Consider the following 24358-nt stretch of genomic DNA (forward strand, 5'->3'; position numbering starts at 1 on the left):
AAAAGTGACAGCACACCAACAGCCATTGATCCCCCCAGGACCCCCGTCTCAAGGATGGCCTTCAAGACTTTGAGGACCACTGGTCCAAGTATACCCCAAAATTTGAGATAAAACTCAGCCGGCAGCCCAGCCATCCCAGGCACCTTCCCTTTTCCCATCCTCCTAAGAGCGCTCTCAACCTCTTCTAGTGAGATCTGGGCCTCCATCACTTCTCTAATGTCCTCCGGCAACCGCCTGGACAAGTGTTCTAAAAACACATTTCCCTGCTCTACATCTATTTCCCTTTCCTTAAATAAACCTTGGAAATTATCAGTTGTCACCCTGACCTTATCCTCTGGTTCTCTAACTATAATACCATTTTCTTCCGTAACACCATGCATTACCTTCCTACTCTGTCTTGCCCTAACCAACTTAAAGAACATAGCAGAACAAGTCTCATTATGTTCTAGAAAGCCACTATGCGCACGCTCCAGGAAAGCTCGAGCCTTCCGCTCCTGCAACTCCCTGAGCTGCGCCTTTAGGGTTGCGGATCTCTTCCAGTCAAACGACCCGCCGAGGTTGCCTGCCTCGTATTCGAGTTCAATTAACCTTTGGATACGATCCACCTCCCTCCTCTCCTCCCTTTTTTTCCTCTTGCAATACCCTATTATAAAAGCCCTAATCCTCACCTTAACTAATTCCCACCACTCTAACACCCCCTCGCACATGGACCGGAGGCCCTCAAGCCTCCAAAAGAAACCATAAAACCCGTCAACAAAAGCCTGCTCCTCCAGCACATCCCGATCTAGCTTCCAGTACCCCTACCAAAGAGGCAGACTGGCGACCCAACCTGCAGGAGCACCCCGTCGTGATCCGAAAAGAAAACAGGCAACAGCCGCCCAGACAACTTACCCAAAGACCTGGGTACAAAAATATAGTCGAGCCTCCGCTCAACCCCCTGGAGTTGCGCCATGTAGGACCGTCCATTTTCGGAGTAGTGTGCAGACCACCATCTACCAGACCATGGCAAGCCATTAGCCTGGCAATGGCGCCCGCACTGCTATCCCCCTCTTCCTAAATCTGTATTAAAATCCCCCTATCACTAATTTCCTATTTGTGACACACAGGGCGTCAGACAGTCCACCATCTCCCTCCTGTCTGCCACCACCTGTGGCCCATACACCACCACTAATCTAAATTTACAATCCCTTATCGTGACATCCACCCCTATAACCCTGCCCTGCATTACCACAAAAGAATCCTCCACTTTTACCTCCCTGTGCCCACACAAAATCCCTACCCCCGATGAGTGCACCCCCCCAACACCCCAAACCGACTCCCCCTTGTCCCACTCCCTCTTAAACCTACTAACATCCCCTCCATCCCTCAGGTGAACCTCCTGTAAAAAAACAAAAATCAAACTCCACACCCTCCAAATAACTAAAAACCGCCCTCCTCTTAACAAAATCCATTAAAGCCCTTACATTTAAACTAACAAAAGTAAAATTAGACTCCATGAAAAAATAAAAACATGTAATAAACTCAAATTCTAAACCCAGACAGAAAAAAAAAAAAAAAAACAGGAGACTCACCCGATGCTCCCCTGCTCCATATCTACCGGTGAGAACACCATCCGTAATCCCGACATCCCCCCCTCTTCCTCCATCACACCATCCCAGGATGCAGGAATAGTGTTTGGCTCCGGGGTGCCCTGCACCCTGGGTCTACCCCCACAATCCTCCCCCTCCCCAGTGTTGCAGCTGGTTTGGAAAAAAATTGGGGAGGCTGAGTCCCCAAACAAAAAACTCCCCACCTCCTCCTGTACCCAGTCCTGAGTCTTGTTAGGTGTGTCCCCACCCAACAGAAGTTGAGGGCCTGGGGAAACCAGCAGCAACCCAGAGGTTTCTCCCACCCCCATCACTCTCTTGGCCATCCCCTCCCCCTCACTGTCGGCCAATCGCACCCTCCTCTTCATTCTCTTCTTTGGTGATGGCGGCAGTGGAGAGATACCACCCTCCCCCCCCGCCAGCTCCTCCACCATACCCCTCATCTCTTCCACCAGGGCACTTTCCCCCCAGTCCACTTGCTCTTCCACCATCTCCTTATCCATGTATCTCCCCAGAAAAGCCCTCACCTCTTCGTCCTTAACGTAAGGGTTGTAAATGTTGACAGTTACAACCCTAAAGTTATTCTTCGCCAGGCTTGTTATTTTGTAGTGGCACATCGGCCTCTCACCTCCCACTGCTCTTGCCCTTCTCAGGATATCATCGTGTTTTTCCTCTGTATATAGTGCCACGTCGTATGCTCCCTCCAATGAGTTGCCTTGGAAACAAAACACGTCCTTCCCCGTCAGCTTTAGAATCCCCATCAATATTATCCTTCCAAAAGATTCCCGTCCTAAAGGCTCCAACTCCTTTTCCTTCCAAGCAAACCGAATCGTGTTGGCCAGCCCAATCCCAGGGACAGGCCGTGTTGATGTATTTAGCACCATCTCCGCAAGGAGAATGGCACTCGTTCTCTTCCAAAACAAGTAAAAAGAAAAACCAAAGTGACCGAGCCTATCTGGTGAATCTACACAGAGACAGGAACAATCACCCACGAAATACACAGTGAAACCAAGGCTACCTAAATATGGTTCCCAATCAGAGACAACGAGAATCACCTGACTCTGATTGAGAACCGCCTCAGGCAGCCAAGCCTATGCTAGACACACCCCTAATCAGCCACAATCCCAATGCCTACAAAAAAAAAAAAAATACGACAACACAATAAACCCATGTCACACCCTGGCCTGAACAAATAATTAAAGAAAACACAAAATACTAAGACCAAGGCGTGACATTTGGAGTTACATTTCTAGCTAATAGGCTATGTTATAATGTTGGGAGGTCAAAAAAATTATAAAATTATCTACCAAATCTATTAATTTAAAAAATGTTGATTACTTCTTTCCATTATCATTCACCTGAAGATAAGACAAGATGTGAGAAAAAACTGTTTTGCTATTGTATGATGGGGGTCCCTGGGTTGCCGGTGTTCACTATAAAGCTTCAACAACATTTACTGCAGTCAGAGTCAAACTTGTAAAGCTCTCTCATTTAAAATGTTGGGAATTGCACACTTTCCAATTTACCTTTGCACTCCAACACTGTCTTTAGTGAAACTGACTGAGCAGAACTGTTTAAACGTTTCCTTTGTAGTTAAACTCCATAAGTAGCCAATCTTTGTTCCTTCAAACTACAGCAGCAACAGTTTCCTGCAGTAGAGACTATATGCCCAGAACTCAATGATGTACGAATCAAGTTTCAAGGGAACAAGTTCCTCTTGCCAGAATTTTATTTTACTTTACTTACTAGTGAAAAACAACCTTTCTGCATTAGTGAGTGTAGGCAGCCTAAAATGCAATCTGAGAGAAGACTGACTGAAAGCAAAGTGCATACTAATACCATTTAGCCCCATTTTGTATCCTCATCACTCATCCCTCCCCGGCTGTTTCTTTTCATGCACTATTTCTTTTCATAATCTATTTTATATTATTCCCCACCAGCCTAAACTAAATAATAAGCTAGGTGTTCCACCTCAATTAATCTGAATGTCAATGAGATAAACATTGACAGCATGGAAACCCTCGAGAAAAAAATCTCATGTGAGCGGGAGAATCCAAATTAATTCACTCTTTTATAAAAGTGATATGGTACTAAATAATGTAAAATTACATGTACATTTCCATGGCCATTTCTCCACATGTTTCAATTTATTGAGCTGCTCCAAATATTGTAATGTGCTTCTTTGTAACAATCCGCTACCACAGTGAGTGACATTAGAACGTAATAATATTTCTGTTGTCCCAAACATATCCTTCAACTTGCATGCTCATTATTAACTGTAGTCGAAAATGATGTAGTATGGAATAGGAGCGTGTGTCACGCCCTGACCGTAGAGATCTTTTTATTCTCTGTTTGGATGGGAAACTCTATGTTCTTTATTTTTATATGTTTTGGCAGGGTATGGTTCTCAATCAGGGACAGCTGTCTATCGTTGTCTCTGATTGGGAATCATACTTAGGCAGCCAGTTTTGACACCTTAGTTTTGTGGGATGTTTTTGTTTAGCTCTGTGAAGCCTACAGAACGTGACGTTCGTTATTCTTTTGTTTGGTGTTCTGAGAAATAAAGAATCATGAACACGTACCACGCTGCACCTTGGTCCAATTCTTCCGCCGGGTGTTACAGCATGTGGACAATCCACATTTCTGTAACATCGCATAACTAATTTATATAGAATGATATTCTGCTGATACAAGGGCTGCAGTACTGTGGTTCATATTGGCTGTACTTGTGAATGTTGGTGTGTGTGCAGTAGTCAGGTTGAGGTGAGGTGAGGCTAAGCTCAGAGGCTGCTGTGAACACAATGACCTGGGCAGGAGCTGCACACATGGAAGTGTGAAAGTTAAATTAGTGTATAAAATTCCCCAAACAGAGGTTAATAAGGGGTTAAACTACTCACCTTCTCTGCTCCATTTCATTCTCCAGCACTCTTCAAGCTTCCTCTGTTACTCGCTCCCTCTTACACACACACTATAAGGGCACAAGGTGAGACCCAGATACAGACACAGAAGGCAGATGGTTAGAGTCCAGGATGTTTATTAACAATCCAAAAGGGGTAGGCAAGAGAATGGGCGTGGACAGGCAAAAGGACAAAACCAGTTCAGAGTTCCAGAATGGTCAGGCAGGTGGGAATGGAGTCCAGAAAAACAGACAAGGTTCAAAACTGGGAGGACTAGTAAAAGAGAATAGACAAACAGGAGCACGGGAAAACCCCACTGGTTGATTTGACATTACAAGACAAACTGGCACAGAGAGACAGGAAACACAGGGATAAATACACCATGGAAAATAAGTGACACCTGGAGAGGGTGGAGACAATCACAAGGACAGGTGAAATGGATCAGGGCGTGACACACACACACACACACACACACACACACACACACACACACACACACACACACACACACACACACACACACACACACACACACACACACACACACACACACACACACACACACACACCTACTTCAGACTTTTATTCAAGTTAGTGTCTTAGTACAACATGTAGGGTGATGACTACTGGGATCACATTTTATCTTGGAACACAGCTTGGTTTTGCACCCTCACACCCTCCAGGCCAGGGATGGGCAACTTTTCCGGAGGTGATAACCACAAAAAATCTGAGCTCATCATGAGGGGCAGCAGTTGCTCGCTGGTCTGTGTACCCACATCCATACCCCACCTCCTCCCACATTGAGAGCAAAACATTTTAGCTTCCCCCCTCTTGACAGCGGAGAGAAAACATTTGAAGTTTTAGAGTTAGTTTTGTGCCATTCTACACATTTTGCCATGGGACATAGAGAAAATGTTGCCGTTTTAAAGCAAGTTTTCTGCAATTCTACACATTTTGCCATGGGGCGGAGAGACAATTTTGTAATTTCTTAACTAATTCCCTGCAATTCTACACATTTTGCCATATGGTGGAGAGAAATGATTGCAATTTTTAATATGATATCTGAGTGAAACTAACTAACAAAATCAGTGGGGGCCCCAGCTGGTAATTCAACCAGGATTACTAAATTTGGATAGCTGACCACTAGACTAATTTACCAATCATTTATTTTTTAGCTTAAATAGACTAATTTAGTGACTATCAATGACTGACATAGCAAGAGAAAAACTGATGATGCAAAACAAAATAAAACAATTCAGCCTTAGTGTATTCTACTATTCTAACACGCAACAGTAAGTTGAGACTGCGACTGAGTTCCTAAAGAAAAATACAAATAAATCCAAGGGCCTTCAAAAAGGGGTTGCCAATCCCAGCTCCAGGCAGTACAACTCACTATCCTCCATTCACAGTTATTCTAGAGTCCAATAGATCCACATTGGCCAGTCCAGGAACATAGATGGACGTATTGGATGGGGAGGGCGAGACGATCGTGCGGGCAGATGGGGGAAACCACAAGTGTTGGCCTTTAGCGTCTACTCCAAGTTCCTCTTCCAGCAGGATTTTCCATATCGGCACAGAGCTCTGTTAATCCATCAGCGGTGACAGCCAGGCAGAAAGCGATAGCCTGAGTATCACAGCCAACACTGGAACATAAATAAATGAGCTGATTAGGCCCTTTTCAAAAGGCTGCACTTCACACTGTGAATAACTGAAGGGATGAAGGACTCCCGTGTTTTCTTTTCTCAAGGAGCAATTATCAATCTCATGTTATAGTGCCATATGTGTGATAATGTGTTAAATGTCAGGTTAGGGAAAAGATGAGAGGCGTTGCGGAGTCTTCTATGTGCATTGGATTTTTTTTTAAATTGACCTGCCTGATAAAATAAAGGTTAATTAAAAAAATACACACACACAGTCCTGCAACATGACTGCTTCCAGTTCGCACAGCTCTTTCGTGTGAGCGGTACAGTAGTGTGCCAGGTATGAAAACCATATTCAGCATTTTTGTTGAAGCTGGCACATTGGTGAGGACACAGGGTTGGTGGTTACAGAGTCAATGTGTTGGTATACGAGGTAGTTTAGTTAATTGAGGTCATATGTCGATGTAGGTAGAGGTAAAAGTGACTAGGTAATAAGAATAGATAATAAACAAAGTAGCAGCAGCATATGTGAAGAGTGTTTATGTGTGTGTAGTCATATGTAATCTGTGTGTGTGTGTGTGTGTGTGTGTGTGTGTGTGTGTGTGTGTGTGTGTTGGATTGTCAGTGTAGTATGTGTGATTGTGTTGGATTGTCAGTGTAGTATGTGTGAGTGTGTGGATAGAGCCAGTGCAAGAGATTCAGTGCAAATAAATAGGGGGTCAATGCAAATAGTTAAGACAGCTATTTAATTATGGCTTAATATAATATATGCCATTTAGCAGATGCTTTTATCCAAAGCGACTTAGTCATGTGTGCATACATTCTACGTATGGGTGGTCCCGGGAATCAAACCCACTACCCTGGCATTACAAGCGCCATGCTCTACCAACTGAGCTACAGAAGGACCAAGGCTTGGGGGTAGAAACTGTTCATGAGCCTTTTGGTCAGTATCAGATTAAATTGCTCTTAAACCTAAGATATGTTTGAAAGATTATTTGTTTGCTGAATGGATTTTGAATGAATGCACAGATTTTTTAAATGTTTTTTATATTAGCCTACCACAGTTACTTTGATTTCATCCTTAATTTTCATAACTTTACCTGACTGCATTATCTTTTGCCAAGGGACTTCTTGTCAAACGTTTGGGCTGATTTCACGTGTACAGCTGCAAGTTGACCAAATACTAAACATGTTCTATTTGATATCAAGCTAGAGCACTTTGCCATATACAGACATCAATACAACTTGCATGCTTTAGAATTATGTGATGTTCCGTAAACATAATCTTGGTGTATTTAGTTGTAGACTACAATAGATTTTTATTGGATCATTAATTGCATAAATAGTGGTAGGCATATGTGAATTATTTTGGCAACCGTAAACATGAACTTAGAATTTAAATATGTATGAACCAAAAATATAAAGCCAATGCCATTTGAAAAGGTATCTAAATAATTAATTTAATTTGTTGATGAAATATTGAGCATTTAAGAACTTTTCCAGTTCACCAAACTACAAGCCTATTAAAACGGAATTCAGTTTTCTTTTAGGCCTATGGATCCGGAATAGATGTAGGCTATCCTAATGAGAAGAGATCTAGTGGCAAATTAGTTGCATTAACATTTTCATGTTTATTATGACCCTAAAAGCGCCATTATATTTATGACCCTAAAAGTGGCAACAAGGGTCATTGTTTACCCCATATTGGTAATGATTGCAGAGATACTGTCTGTCAAGCAGTAACACCTTTTCTTGGATGAATCTTTGGTAACACAAGTAAATGGTTTTAATTCCCCAAATAAGCATATATTTTTAAATGTTCACATATTTATAGACACATTTAATGTAAAAATATATATATATATATATAAGGTATTGAACAGTTATTTTTATATATTTCATCCATAGCAACTTGTCATGAACATTTTTCTGTTATTTGTTGAAAGTGTTGTGTTTCTGTGATGCTCAGAGGCTGAGAAATTGGTGATTGAGCTCATCTGATATACCGGTATGACCTAAGATGACCGCCCATGTGGGCGATATAGGCAATATGGGCACCGGTGCCATCAATCTTTTATCTCTAATTTTGGAACGCTATAGGCTATCAACTCAGTTCCAATATCATCTGAAAGATGAGACTCTCAACTTGGTATAGAAGCATTGGCTGAAAGCTAAATATTTATTTAGAATTTTATTTTTTGGGGGTTGGCTCCATATCTACAGTTGAAGTCAGACGTTTACATACACTTAGGTTGGAGTCAGTAAAACTCGTTTTTCAACCACTCCACAAATTTCTTGTTAACAAACTATAGTTTGGCAAGTCGGTTAGGACATCTACTTTTTGCATGACACAAGTAATCTTTCCAACAATTGTTTAGGCAGGAAGGAAACAGGAAGGGAAATTATGTGGATATATTGAAGCAACATCTCAATACTTCATTGAGGAAGTTAAAGCTTGGTCGCAAATGGGTCTTCCAAATGGACAATGACCCCAAGCATACTTCCAAAGTTGTGGAAAAATGGCTTAAGGACAACAAAGTCAAGGTATTGGAGTGGCCATAACAAAGCCCTGACTTCAGTCCTATGGCAAATTTGTGGGCAGAACTGAAAAAGCATGTGCGAGCAAGGAGGCCTACAAACCTGACTCAGTTACACCAGCTCTGCCAGGAGGAATGGGCCAAAATTCACCCAATATATTGTGGGAAGCTTGTGGAAGGCTAACCGAAACGTTTGACACAAGTTAAACAATTTATAGGCAATGCTACCAAATAGTAATTGAGTGTATGTAAACTTCTGACCCACTGGGAATGTGAGGAAAGACATAAAAGCTGAAATAAATTATTCTCTCTACTATTAGACTGACATTTCACATTCTTAAAATCAAGTGGTGACCTTAATTGACCTAAAACAGGGAATTTTTACTAGGATTAAATGTCAGAAATTGTGAAAAACGTATTTCAAATGTATTTGGCTAAGGTGTATGTAAACTTCCGACTTCAACTGTATATATTTTCAGGGTACTTACATCTACCTCTGTGCCAAATTTAGTGCTTTTATCACAAAGTTTACTATTGAGTCAAAATGGACTCACTCTGTGTACAATAACAGCTTTTAACATGATTTTTAAATTACTACCTCATCTCTGTACCTCACACATACAATTATCTGTAAAGTCCCTCAGCCGAGCAGTGAATTTAAAACTCAGATTCAACCAAAGATCAGGGACGTTTTTGAATACCTCGCAAAGAATGGCACCTATTGGTAGATGGGTAAAAAGTCATGGAAAAAAAACAGACATTTAATATCCCTTGGAGCATTGTGAAGTTATTAATTACACTTGGGATATTGTATCAATACACCCAGTCACTAGAAAGATACAGGTGTCCTTCCTAACTCAGTTGCCGGAGAGGAGGAAAACCACTCAGGGATTTCACCATCAATCAATCAATTTTTTAACAAAGCCCTTTTTACATCAGCAGATGTCAGAAAGTCCTATACAGATACCCAACCTAAAACCCAAGACAACAAGCAATGCAGATGTAGAAGCACATGAGGCCAATGGGGACTTTAAAACAGTTACCGAGTGTAATGGCTATGACAGGAGAAAACAGAGGATGGTTCTCCACAATACTAACCTAATTGACAGAGTGAAAAGAAGGAAGGCTGTACAGAATAAAACATATTCCAAAGAATGCATCCTGTTTGCAACAAATAACTAAAGTAATACTGCAAAAAATGTTGCAAAGCAATTCACTTTTTGTCCTGAATACAAAGTGTTATGTTTGATGCTAAATAATGAACTCTCACAATGCTTGTTTTAGTACATTACAAAGTTAATTACATGTTTAATCAGGGTACACAGTAGGCCTGCAAAACAGAAATTACAGGCTAACAACAAAATAGAAAATGAATGACAGACCTAGATCTATAGCCTAGGTAATGGTTTTCTTGCTACTTACATCGCATTGAAATTGACACAATGTGGAAGGGATGAGGGGGGGTTCTCGAATTTGAATCATCCTCCTATTTGTTTAAAATACAATGTTGTACTGCTACAGTGGTAAATATTGAAACAAAAGCGTATTCCAAATTAAACCAACCCCCTCACCTCTATCTCATGGTTTAAACCACGGATAGTTGGCTCTGTGTCTTTCAATCACATTCTACTCTCTTCCCCGCACCAATGACCTCCAGACAGACACAGCTGTATTTGTGTCCCATAGGCTATTCCAGACCCTTTTCAGGTGTCCCAACTTTTCTTTTTACAAAAAAGGTCCACTTGTCAGCAAGACACATCAATCAATTCAGGCTACAAGACCGTAGGCCTAATGACAATCACAGAATGGCATATCACTTTTTGGTGTTTTGTAACAGATGTCTATTTCCATTCATCAAATGGTGGGTGCACGGTGAACTTTTTGGATGATGGAGTGTGCAGTTCAAGATTCTGAGCAGATTATTACAGCAATTGAGAAGATTTCACAGACCTGCGCCAACCTATGCATGCTATCTTGAACATGAACAATTTATATAATTAGCCTACAGAAGAAATGTATAGTTACAGTAACCTCAAATTGTGGCCATGGATATGTTACTCATTTTAATGTTGAATGTTACATTAGTTTGTAAGATCGCCTTAACTTTAGGCTATTTAGGCCTACTATAAAAGCAATGTTGAATTTGGTTGACAATGCGACAACATATAAACATTTAATTAAAGGAGTTGTATCTACTGTTTGCATAGTTCCATTTGAGCTGCTGGCTTAATCCCATTCTTCAATTTACATTTTTGGTTAAGTTGGAGAAGTGAATCCAACCTATAATTTGTTAACAAGTTAATAGGCTATTTATTGCATTTCAAAAGTGATATTGAAGTGTGTTTGGTTGTCAAAGCAACAAAATATCAACATTTGAAGGACATTAATCTTCTAATTTGTCTACAAATTAATCATTGATAGGCCTATGTGTTTTTCAAGTCTCCATCTCAAACAAAAATCTAAGTTAAAGAATAAGACCAAATCAAATCAAACTATAAATGTGCTTTAATCAAAGTTTGATTTGATTCAGTCCTTTTCTTTAACTTTGATTTTTTTTGGTTGAGATGCAGACCTTAATTCAACATATCAATGATTAATTTGCAGACAAAATTGAATTAAAGCCAGACTAAGTCGGTGGCACAGGTGTAACTATCCAAGCAGAAAATGAATCTCCTTCAAAGGTAGATATTTGGTTGTTGGCAACCAAACACAATTCAATATCACAAAATATCATAACATTTGAAAGCTTGAAACCCTTGGCATATTGTATTGTCTATTTTTTAATTGAATTGAAACTAACTCTTGATGACTTTGCAAATGCTATATAAGCCTAAATAACATAATTGGTGATAAAGCCTAGTGTATAAGTGATCAAGTATGGTCACATGTGTTAAACCTACCCTTAGGAATTACTTCGACAGCAACAGTGAATATATTTAGTTTTTAAGTGGAAAGCAAACAACAATCATTCTCATGTAAGTCGCTCTGGATAAGAGCGTCTGCTAAATGACTTAAATGTAAATGTAATGATAGAACATTGGTAATAGTCAGTGACACATATCATAGCTCAGCAGGGCTGAGCCTGGGTACAACCCTGGATGTGAGGCTAAAGGGGAGCAGTTGATATATTCACTCTCCAGTAAGATGCGCTACCCAGCCTATATATATAAAACAATATATAGTGGGTATAACATTTAAGATCTGACGTTGTTCTAAAGATACAAATTCAATATAGTTTATACACGGGTTGTCTTTGTTGAAATGTGGTTACCATGATGACATGATCCTGTGTATGAGGTTTCACTCTCAAAACAACACTTTACCTGTATTACTTTTTTCAAATTCAATGTATTTTCAATATAGATTCCACATCACAATATTTTGAGAAATTACGTTGAACGTTGACTCATCCAGTTTGTGCCCAGGAGCTTACATGTGACCAGATGAATTAGGAGGAGACATGCAGTCTATTGTCATGTAGTCAGCCCCACACTGGAGTTGATATGGTATTATTATTTTGTGTACAATTCATTTGCACTGAAGCTACCTTGCTTTGATCCAGGCGGTAGAGATTCCGTGATGTAACTGTGCGCTCTTGCCTGCGCACCGCCCCTCTCCCTCAGTCCGCATTTGGTTCTGCAAAAGGAATTGACGGGTGCTGTTTGGAAAATCGGTCTGTCTTTAAGGATTATTGAAGCCAAAAAACGAGACTTCTTGAAGACGAAAAGGTTGCTTTATTATTCCTAGCACTGTCTGAGACAACTTCGCATGCTCTCCATTGGTAGCCTAGTTATGTATCCTTATCCTGGCGTTGAAATAAGGAAATTGAGAACTCAGTTGATCTCTTCCTGAGTCGATTAAACAAGGTGGACATTACATGGGAAGGACATATAGTCGTTATTCACTAATCATCATAACTGCAGTGTCCGTGCGTCATCGAAGACAGGTTTCTGGTGGTTATGGCAGCAAACACTCTGGAATGAAGTGTGAAAAATAACATTCCATGCGCAGGTAACTTCAAATTGATATGCTGTAAAACATCTACATCATGGATGTCTTTAAATGTGTATTGGGCATGGATGGTGTAATTATTCGACAAGTTGAATAGTTGGATAGCCTACACATTGCCATTACGCACGAATATTTTCGCGTCCAATTCTTTACAAACGTTAACAGTATGCTATAGTGTTTATATGGGTTTGTTTTCGGTAATGAAACGATTAAAATTAGCCTTTTATTTACGCAAATGAATAGGCCTACACATTCGCACCGATGATGTATAGCGAATCCAACCAAATCGTATTTTGATGGTGTGCCTGAACTTGAGAGGTTTTCTGATACTTCAAGGGAGTATTTTCTGTTTAAACGGGGCGTTCATCCGTGTGATATTTGACAGCCTACATATTCCGGAGTTTACTTGCTCAGTAGAGAGCAAACTGTTTCTCATGCCACCACTTGGAGACTGAAGGGAGCCTACCCAAGATTTGTCCTCACAGACTCTTTTGAATGAAAAGTAGCCTAGTCGAAGAAAAAGCTTTTCAAATTATTACAGGGCTCTGGTAACTTTAACGTTGTTTACCACCTAAATTGTGTTATGCACAGGCGTCGGAAAGCAATGTTTTGGAGACCAACATTTCGAACATTCAATACATATCAACATGTAGGCTAATGGTTGTAATATTTAATTGGAATTAATTACATGCAACAGGTTGTTTTTAGTGAACATGCAAGTTTCTGCAATCTATAAGGAGACAGGAGAGTGCTTATTTTTCACTAGATCGTTCAAGAAATTGTAAAAATATGTTACAATATCGTTATGATGTAATTGGTAAGTGCATTTTCTGATTCAAAGATAAAAAGGGAAAATCTACGTTTTGAGGGCGAAGAGGAAGGTGTTCCGCCAAAGGCATTAATTTACAACAGTCAGAGATGAAGGAAAAGTCCAAGAATGCGGCGAAGACGAGACGAGAGAAAGAAAATGGAGAATTTTATGAACTGGCGAAATTACTGCCTTTACCTTCAGCCATCACCTCACAACTGGATAAGGCTTCAATAATTCGGCTGACAACCAGTTACTTGAAGATGAGAGCCGTGTTTCCGGATGGTAAGTTATGCTACCACTATCAATTACGATGAATCATAATTAGGCCTATGTCTTCAGGAGAAGAGGCACATGTCAGGTTTTAAAACAAATACATATTAGAAAGGGCCAGAAAATATAAGAAAATGTATGCCTTTTCATTGTGTTAATTTTGAAATATATGTACATTTTCGGGGTCATGTAGGTTACCATTGTCACTTCCCCTAGTTAATGTTTCTATGGACAAGGAGAGTGATTTGTCGGAAATGAATCTCCAGTAGAATTTGCCAATTATAAATATCTAAAAGATATGCATCCCACTGAGCACAGACATAAATAAGTTCAACGTCTGTGATGTGAATTCAATGTGAAATCAAAAAAATGTCAACATGTTAATGGCTTTATATTAAATGTTGGGTACCCAATTACGACATTCCTTTACATTGATAACTTTTTGCAAATCCAACCAATTTTCCATTTTGATTCAACTTCATCACATAGATTTTTTTTGGCCAGGAAACAGCGTTGATTCACCCAGTGTTTGTCCAGTGGGATATGACCATGCATGCCTAAAAGTGCCTTTATAATTGTCACCAACTTTCCTCTTTCCCACCTGGTCATACAATTTTTTTTATATACTCATTTTACATGTTTATAACTTCACATTAATAATGTTTCACTGCTATAGATGTGGCTCTAGATTAGGAGTTATAATAAATCATCTAATTATGGTCAATAAAAGGAACACTTCGACAGGCTAAACCTGAGGAAAACAGCCCTCTTCCTCCCTTAGAATTGATCTGTCATCACTCATAAAGTCACAGAAAACTTTAGGCACGGACTAAAAGGGCCACCCGTTAGTTCTGGATAATAGTAGCTAAATGTATGACCATTTCACCATTAAAATCTTGTGGAATCTATAAATAATTAACCTGTATAACAATATTACAAAAATAAAAGTGTAATCCTACATCTATTATAGTCTTGATCATATTTAATTATAATAATCAAAAATGTGATTGATGTAATTTCAAATATTTGGAAATCAATTAAATTAATATTATCTTAAATGATTAGGCCAATTCGTTGTTTTTTATGGAGCAAAATTAGACACTACCCTAAAACAACTAAATAGCATTACTATTGTAATTTAAAATGAACGCAACTTCCATGACAAAACAGAAATGGATTTATGAACTAATTAATAAGCTAAGAACCTACTTCGAGAAAATGATTATGCTGCCTCTTTCAAAAGTACAGACCATAGGCCTCCGTTTTAAATTACATTAACTTACAGGTGAAATATTATTTAAGCACTCCAAGTTATAGCAAATATGATTAGATAGGATTGTTTAATCTTAATTACAATGTTTCACACGAAATATAGGCCTTCGTTTTAATTAACTGTAGAAATTAACAGTCGCTTCAAATTAATAAATAGGCCAAGGCTAGGCCAAACTACAGTCTGCCATAACATTTTTGTTTTTACTTTCTCGTTTGACATATTGATTATTCTAACATCAGATGTATTGAATATTTTTGGGGTTTACATGTAATTCACGTACTGAGAGAGATGTGACCTCCGTCCAACGAGTCTATTAATGGCCACTGTCCCTCACATTGTCAAATGTGTAGGCTTATTTTGCAAGTAACCAATGCTTGACTTGGGGATGACCTCATCGGAGCTGAATACCGGCGCCATCATTTTCTACTGGTTGAGCGAGCTCCTGTTCCGATTCTAGAATAGTAAATCAAAAGTATTGTGGGGCACCTGCACCTAAATATAAATAGTAGGCCTACCGGAACCCAAATTGAGTACCGGCACCTATTTCATTGCAAGTCAAGCACTGCAAATAACTATTCTGGGGATTCAGAAACTTGGACCCGAGGCAGATTTCAAAATGATGCGCAAAAATGTGTGAAATATAGGCCTATCACCTCACGCAAATTATGCATGTTTATCTCGTGCATTCCATGTGCAAAGTGTGCAAATTACGCAAATATAAACATAATTTATTTTAGTTTGAGGCAGTTCTTTAAAAAGAGTAATAAATAAGCAAACACATTTTTTCACACCACCTCAAATTGCTTCCATTTATGCCTATAGCGGGGGTGCAAGTGCAACGTCTGTTGCAGCCACTTACGTGATTTGGGTCTACAGATCCGTAAAAGGCCTGTCCTGCACAGCACCTAATCCCTAATCCCGTCTATCAAACCAAGACACAGGGAATTAAATGGATATTGATGGTGAAAAGTATGAAAATATAAGAGTTAAAACTGTGACCTATTAACCCTGAATGTTTGTCCAAAACATATTGTGCAATAGCCACTATTTTGCATATTTTCCCCAGTTTTGTAACTCAGTCAAATCAAAGCACTCAAAGCAAAGTTAAATTGAGAAAATGTAGGGTGCTCAATGCTTATATGTTTTTCTGAGAACCCAGACTATACAGTGCATTCGGAAAGTATTCAGACCCCTTTACTTTTTCACCATTTTATTACATTACAGCCGTATTCTTTAATGGATTAAATATTTTTTTCCCCTCATCAATCTACTCACAATACCCCATAATAATGACGAAGCAAAAACAGATTTTTAGAATTGTTTGCAAGTCAATTTTTTTTAAACTACTGAAATATCACATTTACATAAGTATTAAGACCCTTTACTCAGTCATTTGTTGAAGCACCTTTGGCAGCAATTACAGCCCCAAGTCTTCTTGGGTATTATGCTACAAGCTTGGCACACCTGTATTTGGGGAGTTTCTCCCATTCTTCTCTGCAAATCCTATTTTCAGGTCTCTCCAGAGATGTTTGATCAGGTTCTAGTCTGGGCTCTGGCTGGACCACTCAAGGACATTCAGAGACTTGTCCTGAAGCCACTCATGCGTTGTCTTGGCTGTGTGCTTAGCATAGTTGTCCTGTTGGAAGGTCTGAGGTCCTGAGCACTCAGGAGCATGTTTTCATCAAGGATCTCTCTGTACTTTGCTCCGTTCATCTATTCCTTGATCCTGAGTTTCCCAGTCCCTGCCACTGAAAAACATCCTCACAGCATGATGCTGCCACCACCATGCTTCACCGTAGGGTTTCCTCCAAACGTGACGCTTGGCATTCAGGCCAAAGAATTCAATCTCGGTTTCATCAGACCAGAAAATCTTGTTTCTCATAGTCTGAGAGTCCTTTAGGTGCCTTTTGGTAAACTCCAAGCTGGCTGTCATGTGCCTTTTACTGAGGAGAGGCTCCCGTCTGGCCACTCTACCATAAAGGCCTGATTGGTGGAGTGCTGCAGAGATGGTTGTTGGTTGCCTCCCTGACAAAGGCCTCTTCTCCCCCGATTGCTCAGTTTGGCCGGGCGGCCAGCTCTCGGAAGAGTCTTGGTGTTTCCAAACTTCTTCAATTTAAGAATGATGGAGGCCACTGTGTTCTTGGGGACCTTCAATGCCGCAGAGATTTTCTGGTACCCTTCCCCAGATCTGTGCATTGACACAATCCTGTCTCGGAGCTCTACAGACAATTCCCTAGACCTCATGGTTTGGTTTTTGCTCTGACATGCACTTTCAACTGTGGGACCTCATATAGACAGATGTGTGCCTTTCCAAATCATGTCCAATCAATTGAATTGACCACAGAAGGTAAAGTAAGTAGGATGCACCGGAGCTCAATTTCAGGTCTTATAGTGAAGGATCTGAATACTTATGTAAATAAGTTATTTCTGTTTTGAATTTTTTATACATTTGCGAACATTTCTAAAAACCTGGTTTCACTTTGTTATTATTGTAAGTAGATTGATGAGGGAAATGTTTTATTGAATCCATTTTAGAATAAGGCTGTAACGTAACAAAATTTGGAAAAAGTGAAGGGGTTTGAATACTTTCTGAATACACTGTATATGAAATAAGTGACACTGGCCATTGAGTTCACAGCATTTGACAAATTCCACCCTTCTACAAATTAATAAGATGGACAACCTGGCATGCTAATGTTCAACTTCATCACACATCAAATTTAGGTTTTATATTTTCAGATGACAGTTGTGACATTTCTGTGAATGTAACACTTTCTTTTAAAACATGTTTCACATGTTTATTTTTATTTTCTTTTTTTCTGGTGATTTTGTCAAGTCATAATTTGCAAACAGACTTACTGAGTATAAACACACAAAGGTTCCCACTGAGCACACCATGTCATTTCAACGTGGACATTTGGGAAATATTTGGTTGAGATGTTGATCAATGAGATTAAAACCTATATTCACCCACTCAAAAAGAAAGCCAAAAGTTAGTTACATTTGCAATGTGTTATCATCATGTTTCAACCATCTAAAAACACAACCAAATTCCAATTCATTGATGTGTTATTCTGGTCACGATTTACATAGCTAGTTTGTTAGCTAAGCAAGCCACTTGTAGCTAGCCAGTAACTCCTCTAGTATGTGTTGTTGTCATTTCACAGGATTTGTTTTTGGTTACAGTTTAAAGCCGTAACTTTGAGTTTTTGCTGAAAGTCGATCTTTAAAGTAACTGTCCAGTGTTTCCAGATTTGTATGAAATATGACCTTTGATAAATTACAATATGAGTGAAATAGTTTTCCTTCCAAGAAATGGCAATTAAGTGTGTTAAAAAGCAGCTTCGCTGTGTTGGAATGGTGTGGGTGTATACCGGTCATTTAAAATATTAATGTCAGCTCATTACCTCTAGGAGGAAATAGCAAGCATTTTTGAAACGATCTGTTTGAGATACAAGCTTGAAGTGGGGTTTTTGAAGTGTTTTTTTTTTTTCAATTAATGCTTTGGTCACAAAAATGAGTATAGGATAAGTCAACAACGTTATTTGGGTATAAGTTAACAATATATGAACTTTTTAAAGTTATATTTTCACTAACTTTAAAACTGCAACATTTTCTCTCAGCCTCATAGATAAATGTGAATAATAGCATGAGATGAGCTATAAAACAGCACACGTGTCTTCCTGCCCCATGGCAAAATGTGTAGAATTGCAGGAAATTCGCTTTAAAATGGCAATCTTTTCTCTCAGACTCATGACAAAATGTGTAAAATAGCATTATAAAACTGCACTTTATAAAACTGTAAAATGTGTTGAAATGCAGGTAGTTAGCTTATGTAAATGTGATATTTAATCTTTTTCCTAAAAACTGTTTTAGCTTTGTCATTATGGGGTATTGTGAGTAGATTGATGAGGGAAAACATCAGTTTAATCAATTTTAGAATAAGGCTGTAACGTTACAAAATGTGGAAAAAGTCAAGGGTCTGAATACTTTCCAAATGCACTGAATATGATAAGAAGAAATGTATAGTTACAGTAACCTCAAGATATGGCCATGGATGTGTTACTCATTTAAATGGATACTTCAGGATTTGGGTTTATCTTACTCTTCCCCAGAGTAAGATAAACTCGTGGATACAATTTTTATGTCCCAGTGTGCAGTTTGAAGGAAGTTGCTAACTAGCATTAGCTCAATTGCTAACTAGCGTTAGCGCAATGACTGGAAGTATATGGTAACTGCAAGTAGATACCATAGACTTCCAGTCACTGTGCTAACACTAGTTAGCATTGGCTAGCGAAACTACCTATAACGTCCTTCAAACAGTATGCAGACATAAAAATGGTATCCATGAGTTCATCTAACTCTGGGGAAGTAAATAGTGGGCTTCATTGCCATAATACTGAAGTATCCCTTTGTTTAAATTTAGGCTATTTACTGTATTTAAAAAGTTATATATCGAATTGTGTTTGGTTGACAGAGCAACCAAATATCAGCATTTAAAGGAGATGTATCTACTCCTTGGATAGTTCCATCTGAACCAATGGATTAATCTCATTCTTCAACTTTTATTTTTGTTTGAGTTGGAGATGTGAATCCAACATATCATTTCTTAACTTGTCAACAAGTTAATAGGCTATTTATTCTATTGCAAAAGTGATGTTGAATTGTGTTTAGTTGTCAATGCAACCAAATATCAACATTTGAAGGAGATGTATCTTCTGCTTGGATAGTTCTATCTGGGCTACTGATTTAGTCTGGCTTTATTTCCAGTTTGTCTACAAATTAATAATTGATATGTTGGATTCACGTCTCCATCTCAACCAAACATATACGTTAAAGAATAAGACTGAATCAAATAAAACTTTAAATTCATTTTAAATAAAGTTTGATTTGATTTAGTCCTATTCTTTAACTTAGATTTTCAGCTGAAATGGAGACGTGAATCCAATATATTAATTATTAGTGATGGAACTATTGAAGCAGAAGATACATCTCCTTCAAACGTTTATATTTGGTTGCGCTGACAACCGAACACAAGTCAACATCACTATATATCGCTAGATTTGATATCAACCAGAGCTTGAAACCCAAGGCCTATTGTATTGTTTATTTAAGTTAAATTCTGGGTTGAATTGAAACAATAGCTGTTGATGACATTATAAATGCTATATCGGGCTAAATAGCATCATATAGTGATAAGGTATGGTCACACTTCATTTGCTCTGTTAAACCTACCCTTTGGAATGACTATTTAGTGAATCTATTTAGTTTTCTTTTAAAGTGGAGCTCTCTTATCAATCATTCTAACAAAAGCACAATAATAGTCAGTAACAAATATCAAAGCTACTGTATGTTGAAGATCTGACGTTGTTTAAAGGTACAAATTCAACATGTTTTATACAAGATTTGTCTATGTTGAAATTTGGTTACCATGATGACAATCTTGTGGTTGAAGTGTCACCCTCAAACAACAGTTGATTACTTTTTTGAAATCAATGTATTTTCCAAATGACAAATGACATTGAAACAACGTTTATTCAATCTGTTTGTGCCCAGTAGGTTGTTTACATGTCCCAGTGTCCAGCATAATAGACAGATAATATCACAGCAAGTGAGAGTGACTGTAGGAAAAATATATCTTGTTCTCAGTGACATAGGGGATTATGGATGTGGGCATGAGCAAATAATTGGATCTGAGTCAAGCACAAAATAAAATATTTAAACACAGCAAAAGTACTGAATAAGGGTGTGTTTCTGAAATCTACTCTCATATGTGACATCTCCCGTTAGTCCAACCTTATACAGGACTGGTGGACATGTGTGCTTGTAGGATTCTGTGCACTCACTTTGCATTAGCTCAAATACATACACTACTTTCAACCTATGTGATTTAAAACAAATACACACAACATAATGAGACAGGATGGAGCAGCTTGAAATCCTTTAGTATTACCATGGTTCAATATTTCTCAAACCTTTATGAGCAGCATCTCAAGGGACAGTTGTCGTGATTGATGTCCCCTTTAACGCTGGCTGGTGTCCATCTTTTCATTTGACGTAGAAGACATTGTGTCATTAACCCGTACCATTGAGATTGCAGTATCTGATCAGACCAGTCAAAAAATAATGTAAGGCTATATACTGGGTCCTCTTCATAGTGTCCTCTTCTCCTGGAAGCAGCTCGGTAATGTATTCTACACCTATTGTGTGTTTCATCTACAGGGCTGGGGGAGGCCTGGGGCCAGCCTACCAGAATCAGCCCTCTGGACAACATGGCAAAAGAACTGGGATCCCATCTACTTCAGGTGGGATATTTTCAACACAGATATATGACCCAATATACACAACACAAATATATAACACAATATTTCAGTACTATATATACACAATATACAGTACCAGTCAAAAGTTTGGACACACCTACTCATTCAAGGGTTTTTCTTTATTTTTTATTATTTTCTACATTGTAGAATAATAGTGAAGACATCAAAACTATGAAATAACACATGGAATCATGTGGTAACCACAAAAGTGTTAAACAAATCAATTTCTATTTTATATTTGAGAAAAGTAGCCACCCTTTGCCTTGATGACAGCTTTGCACACTCTTGGCCTTTCCTTCAACAGCTTAAAGGAAAGGCCAAGAGGTTAATGCATTTGAGCCAATCAGTTGTGTTGTGATAAGGTAATGGTGGTATACAGAAGACAGCCTGATTTGTATGGTACTGTATGTATTTAGGACAAGTGTAGTGTTCTGAAGAGAAAATGCCATTGATGTTACAATGTTTTTGCTATGGAATTTGTAGGCTTTGCCAAGAATTTGTAGTGGATTTCATGCCATGATTAGAGCCAGATGTGATAGAACAGAGTGTGGTTTTTGAAAGATTACAAAAGAGTAGGCATAAAAGGCACTCTTAGCCACACTCCCATATGCTGATTTATGCACAATGCAATGTCTAATATCTACAATTCTAACTGACCTTCTATGTATGTTATTATCCAAAATGGATTATATATTTTTGGGTCTAACACGTTTTGTTCCCCAGACTCTGGACGGCTTCGTATTCGTTGTCGCTTCAGACGGCAAAATCATGTACATCTCTGAGACTGCATCAGTCCACCTCGGCCTATCCCAGGTAAGACATTACTCTGCCTCCATTTTGGTCCTGGGCCATTGCGTATGCCACAAGCTTTGTGTCTGCCTCCCTCAACACAACCAAGGTCAACTAAGGGGCATCTGCCTCCTGATATGCCTGTTCAACCACTGATTTGACAGTCAGTAAAACAGACTGCAGAATGTTACGCAAAGTTTGCCTAAGTTCACCTAGCACAGATAATTGAGAAGGTATAGGGTGGACACAGAATATGATCTGTCAGTCTATTCTAGGTGTTGAGTTATTTTCCTTTGTGTTTGGGTGCTGTTCATTTCACAATTTGTAGGCAGTCCACCCACTCTGCCCAAAAAGGGTGAAAACGGGCTTTGGTGATGAAATTTCACTTTACATTTTACCCAGACAAATATGATTCTTCATGTTCTGAATCTATCAGTGGGGTCTTTCTCTAAAATATCATTACCAATCCAAAAAGTCAGATTCCGTAACCTAATACATCCGATAAGAAGCACCAAGCTCTGTTGACAGAGTGGTGCCACTTCTGGCAGTGACTTTTGAGGATTTTCATTGTTGTGGTGGTCTTCTGCAAAAAGCGAAATTAACATGGTAGGAGCTGAAAATAAAACGCGTGCGGTATGCTCAGTGCTCCGTTGATATCTCATAGAGATATGCCTGTTTTTCTGATAAATTTTTACGAAATAACGGGAATTTTGCATTAATATGAAAAATTTATACTAAAATATGAAAACAATACATGTCATATCTCAAAATCAATATCTATCTTACCTCTATATTGTTTTATGTTCTCTGGATAATAATAACGATGACGAGTTCAACCATGAGCCTGTTAGTTTGCCTTAATTCTCACACAGCATCCAGCCTAGCTGACACAATGTTATTTTCCAGATTTTTGACCACTTTTATTCTTTGGCCTCCATTGATTTAGTCACCCTGATCTTGGCCATCCTACAAGGGTAAAAAACCCAATAACTTTTGAACAGATTATGATAGAGAAATTTGGTGTGGACCATCAGTTTTTCTTAGCAGAGTATCTACACAATTATACTGAAAAAAATATAAACGCAACATGTAAAGTGTTGGTCCCATGTTTCATGAACTGAAATAAAAGATCCCAGAAATTGTCCATACGCACAAAAAGCTTATTTCTCTCAATTGTTCTGCACAAATGTGTTTAAATCCCTGTTAGTGACCTTTCTCCTTTACCAAGATAATCCATCCACCTGACAAGTGTGGCCTATCAAGAATCTGATTAAACAGCATGATCATTACACAGGTGCACCTTGTGCTGAGGACAATAAAAGGCCACTCTAAAATATGCAGTTTGTCACAAGACACAAAGCCACAGATGTCTCAAGTTTTGAGGACGATTTTAACCGCTTCAGCACTCAGCAGTTCCATTCTGTGAGCTTGTGTGGCCTACCACTTCGTGGCTGAGCCATTGTTGCTCCTATACGTTTCCACTTCACAATAACAGCTGACAAATTGCTTGTTGGAAAGGTGGCACATTGAAAGTCACTGAGCTTTTCAGTAAGGACATTCAATGTTTGTCTATGGAGATTGCATGGCGGTGTGCTCAATTTTATACACCTGTCAGCAACGGGTGTGGCTGAAATAGCCAAATCCGCTAATTTGAAGGGGTGTCCACATACTTTTGTATACTATATTTTATTCTGTTTACCCTGCCTTAACTGAGGTCCAGGCAGTTTGACTGAGAAGCAATGTATATCATTGCTGGTTTGGCTTATATATATATTCCATTAGGACAGTGTGATCAGCATTATTTGCTGCTTGACTTGCCCACTTCATCAGTATTGGTGTTCCCCCAGAGAGAGATGCTCTGTCTATCTAACCCGCTCTCCACACGTGGACTCCCACTGAATCATCTCATTATTCACACGCGGTGACTGAGAATAGCGAAATGGAGTCAGCGGCAGCCTCCCTCAGAACAGAGGTTTATCCTTAAAGTACCGTCTCTGATGTGTTATACTCTTGGCCTCCACTTTCAGCATACCGTCATTCTATCTGGTTCACTTTCCAAAAGGCTGGAACATAGACATTTCGGGGTGCCCTAGAAGTAGTGGTCCAGACCAAAGCAACTATTTTATTAATCAGTTTTTTAAAATGGAGGTGCCCACATTGATTTTAGTTGAGCTACTTACAGTATAGGGGTGTTCTGCTTACAAAAGTGGCCAGAACCTAA

The 24358-nt window shown here is 39.0% G+C and overlaps 1 protein-coding gene across 1 annotated transcript in view; it reads left to right on the forward strand.

Annotated features, from left to right (window-relative positions):
• The first annotated feature begins 12241 nt into the window (after positions 1–12241).
• The window catches only part of LOC118391775 (single-minded homolog 2-like), a 31379-nt gene continuing 19262 nt past the window's right edge, over positions 12242–24358 (forward strand). Inside the window, exons 1-4 of the mRNA XM_052457560.1 lie at positions 12242–12671; positions 13513–13764; positions 21248–21330; positions 22072–22161. Of these exons, the coding sequence (XP_052313520.1) occupies positions 13590–13764; positions 21248–21330; positions 22072–22161 (348 nt within the window). The 5' untranslated portion in view covers positions 12242–12671; positions 13513–13589. The remainder of the gene's footprint in view (positions 12672–13512; positions 13765–21247; positions 21331–22071; positions 22162–24358) is intronic.

Source organism: Oncorhynchus keta, chromosome 12 (genome assembly GCF_023373465.1).
Source record: "Oncorhynchus keta strain PuntledgeMale-10-30-2019 chromosome 12, Oket_V2, whole genome shotgun sequence".
Lineage (NCBI taxonomy): Eukaryota > Metazoa > Chordata > Actinopteri > Salmoniformes > Salmonidae > Oncorhynchus > Oncorhynchus keta.